This window comes from Amblyomma mixtum, chromosome 6 (genome assembly GCF_055824585.1).
Source record: "Amblyomma mixtum isolate Tamu chromosome 6, ASM5582458v1, whole genome shotgun sequence".
Lineage (NCBI taxonomy): Eukaryota > Metazoa > Arthropoda > Arachnida > Ixodida > Ixodidae > Amblyomma > Amblyomma mixtum.
Window position 1 is genome coordinate 135,979,211 of NC_143017.1, and position 3,390 is coordinate 135,982,600.

Sequence of the window (3,390 nt, forward strand, 5' to 3'; positions counted from 1 at the left end):
ACGTCGTATAATGGCACATGAACTTACTATAACCGGGAATTTTTATAAGTGCCTTACGCATGGCACAAACGAGAATCGGCTCTGAACACACATCGCGCAAATTTCACGAGCTGTTGAGCAATGTACAGAGGTTACTTAACACTGCGTAAAGTTTTTAAATTGTCTTCCGCAAAGGCGTAGTGCAGTGGGGCTGGGCGTAGGGTGTAGTGGTGTTAAGAAAAGAGATAATATACGGCATGATGACCGTGTCAATCTTGTTAGCATTGCAAGAGACGAAAAAGGCGCTTCAGAGGAAACATGAGCTGAAATATGTAAAGTTACAAAAGAAGCAGGAGGTAGATACACTGTACACGTCTTTTTCGACTTGAAATGTGTGCAGCTTTCAGACACATCGCTATTGCCTGCTAACGCTTCTGAAAGGAAGAAAAAAACGAGAGCTTCGTGTGCAGGCAGTGGCGCAACGAACAGAGACTATCCGTCAAGATGCCTCCCAAACCTCAGAAACGGCTTATGCACGCCGTCGCAGGCGTCACGGAGACCGAAGACGAAGTTCATATTGTCGCCTCCTCGACTTCCCTTAATCAGCAGGACGGAGTGGAACCAGCCTCGCTTCCGGAACTTGATACCGACGAGCTGCACTACTTCGAGCTGGTCGAGTCCGGAAAGATAAATGACCTGGCAACGTTCTTCACGAACCATCCCAAATTGAAGAAGGATTGCCTCAACTGTCAGGGATACACTGTTCTGCACGTTGCGGCACGGAACAAAAACCTACCGATGGTGAGGATCTTGGTTCAGAACGGCGTCCGCCTCAAGGACGTGCTTTTGCACGCTGTCGAGACGGGAGACTTGGCACTGACCCGGTTCTTCGTCGAAGAGCTGGGCAAGAGTGATCGCCAGTGCGAGACGCGCGGATACTCGTCCAGCCCCACCTACACTTCCGATGTGTCGCCCATTATTTTGGCAGCGCAGTTGGGGCACTGGGCGCTCATACGCTTCTTCCTCAAGCGAGGCTGCACGGTTGAGCCACCGCACAAGGCTTCTTGCCTCTGCAAGACCTGCCTCAAGGTAATGAGCCTGGAAGGTGTCAACGTGTCCACTCGAAACCTGAACACATACAAGGCCATCTGCAACCCGCACTACATGCTCCAGGTGTCAGGAGACCCTTTTCTTGATTCTTTCGTCTACGTGCAGAGCATGAGGGAGACGGCGGATGCCCAAGAAGAGTTCCGCAGGGCGTACAGCGAAGAAGTGGCCAAACTTCGTACGTTCATCTGTCGGCTTCTCGACCAGTGTCGCACTGTGGACGAGACGCGCGTGCTTCTGGAACGGAGGACAGGTCTTGAGGGCTCGGTGGGGCACCTGGCCTTTCCTCGCGTCATCCTGGCCCTAGAATACAACGAGCGCGAATTCGTCACCCATAGCTATGTCCAGCAAGTGTTGCGGATTGAATGGGAAGGAGAATTTCAGGCATGGAATCGGCTTCCGTTCCACATCAAGGTCTTCCACTTCATCGTGAGGTTCTTCACCTTGCCCGTCATAGCGGTGTGGGTCAAGTTGAAGCCGGAGTCTACCACGGCCAAACATTGGTCCAGCCCTGTGAGCAAGTACCTGAACCACTTCGCAGCACGGATTCTCTTCGTGTTTTTCGTGTACCTTCAAATCTCGCTCGACAAATCGAGAACGACCAGGGGAGCTCCCAGCACAGGCGTCGAGTGGTTCATCGTCATCTGGGTAATGGGCTACGCGTTCGAAGAGGTCATACACTGCGTCTCCATCGGTCCGTCGCGCTACTTCAGGAACCTGTGGCACTGGTACGACATAGTCATGCTCAGCGTATTCTTCCTCACCTTCATCTTCTGGATAGTGGCCTGGGTGGAGGTGCTCGGAGACCCCAGCGAAGGCAGCATTCCGCCCCGAAAAGACTGGCCCAGCACGGACAGCACGTTGATACACGAGGCCCTCTTCGCAGTCTCCTCCATACTCAGCGTTTTCAAGCTCATGTTCTTCTTCCAGGAGAGCGCCAAGCTTGGACCGTTGCAGGTGTCCATCTCGTCCATGATGGTCGAGATCGCTCGCTTTCTCTTCATCTGCGTCTGCATCATGCTGGCGTTCGCGTTCGGCCTGACGCGTATGTACGAACCCTACCACGGAATGAAGAGGAAAGACCCGGACGGCGACGAAGTGAAGCAGAACCCGGCTTTCACAACGTTCACAAATTCCATGAAGACGTTGTTTCACAGAATGCTGGGAGTGGCGTCCGAAGACCAGGCGGACGTGGTGGTGGCGAACGCCGACGACGGGTCCATCAACGAGCACAAGTTCACGGAATTCGTGGGCTCCACGATGTACTCCTTCTACCAGGTGCTCATGCTCGTCGCCATGCTAAACTCGCTCATCGCCATCGTCACGGGGACTTTCCAGAAAGTCGTCGACAACGCCGAAGTCCACTGGAAGTTTTACAGGACGCGGCTGTGGATGCACTACATCAACGAGGCGCTCATCGTTCCCAGCCCGTTCATCTACTTTCAAATACCGCTCCTGATCGTTGAGGCGACGAAAAAGAAGAACTTTTGGCCGCAGAGACCCCAGCCGACGTTGTCGTACTCGGACGTCATCAACAAAGTGGTGCAAAGGTACCTTTGCCAAGAGGGCGTAATACTTTACGACTGACACATTGCGGACACTAATATGTTTTTATGTTCAACATAAAAATTCTAGAAAAAGTGAAAATATTAAACGCTGAAATACCTAGAATTGTTCAAGTGTAGTTTTCAACCCTAAATTAATGGTAGAAATTCAACTGCACTTCACTGAATAGGGCAAAACCCACCGCTTAAGAATATGAATGTAAAAAAGATTATGTCGTGATATACATAATGGCATGTTCCGCAAACTCATCATCATAATGCTAAGGTGGCTGGCAAATATTTCCTTGACTTCGCCAAAAAGCAGCTAAAAAGCAGTTGCATCAGTTGTGCCGAAGAGCGTACTTATCTGGCTTAGACCTCCCATAAGCAAAAAATTTTGTATTTTGCAAATTTTACATTCATAGTTCGTGGTGTCAAGGAAACAACAGTGTTCCATTATGTGTGGTGAGCGATCAGTTACCATATAATTTTTTTTTACACTGATAACGCAAGGTGTGGTTTCCGAAACAAGGAACCGCTTAATATAACATTAAATAGCATTATAGCGCTATGTTAGCCTGAAGGTCCAAAATCAGATCAATCGCATTTGTTGTACTTTGATTACCTGATAGAAATAACTTTTGCGGATGTTTTAAAATTTCGAGAGATATAAGCAGCGATGTACAGCGAGACAAACTGTGTTAACGAAACACTACGAAACCGCTAGGGTCGTACAGCACCTGAGCAGGCTATACCATTA

At 49.8% G+C, this 3,390-nt stretch overlaps 2 protein-coding genes across 2 annotated transcripts; both read left to right on the plus strand.

Annotated features, from left to right (window-relative positions):
- The first annotated feature begins 483 nt into the window (after positions 1 to 483).
- Positions 484 to 1,738, plus strand: LOC149340484 (transient-receptor-potential-like protein). Its single transcript, XM_089551133.1, has 2 exons — positions 484 to 1,603; positions 1,692 to 1,738. The coding sequence occupies exons 1-2, from the start codon at positions 484 to 486 to the stop codon at positions 1,736 to 1,738; spliced, it is 1,167 nt and encodes a 388-aa protein (XP_089407259.1).
- On the plus strand, positions 1,738 to 2,673 carry LOC149340485 (short transient receptor potential channel 5-like). The gene has a single exon (XM_089551264.1). The coding sequence runs from the start codon at positions 1,738 to 1,740 to the stop codon at positions 2,671 to 2,673; it is 936 nt and encodes a 311-aa protein (XP_089407390.1).
- The last annotated feature ends 717 nt before the right edge of the window (positions 2,674 to 3,390 follow it).

Excerpts from the sequence above, each read along its gene's own strand:
- LOC149340484 (XM_089551133.1), top strand. The coding sequence starts at position 484 with ATGCCTCCCAAACCTCAGAAACGGCTTATGCACGCCGTCGCAGGCGTC. Across the intron at positions 1,604-1,691 it reads ACATTGGTCCAGCCCTGTGA|GGGAGCTCCCAGCACAGGCG; the intron begins GCAAGTACCTGA and ends GAGAACGACCAG.
- LOC149340485 (XM_089551264.1), top strand. The coding sequence starts at position 1,738 with ATGGGCTACGCGTTCGAAGAGGTCATACACTGCGTCTCCATCGGTCCG.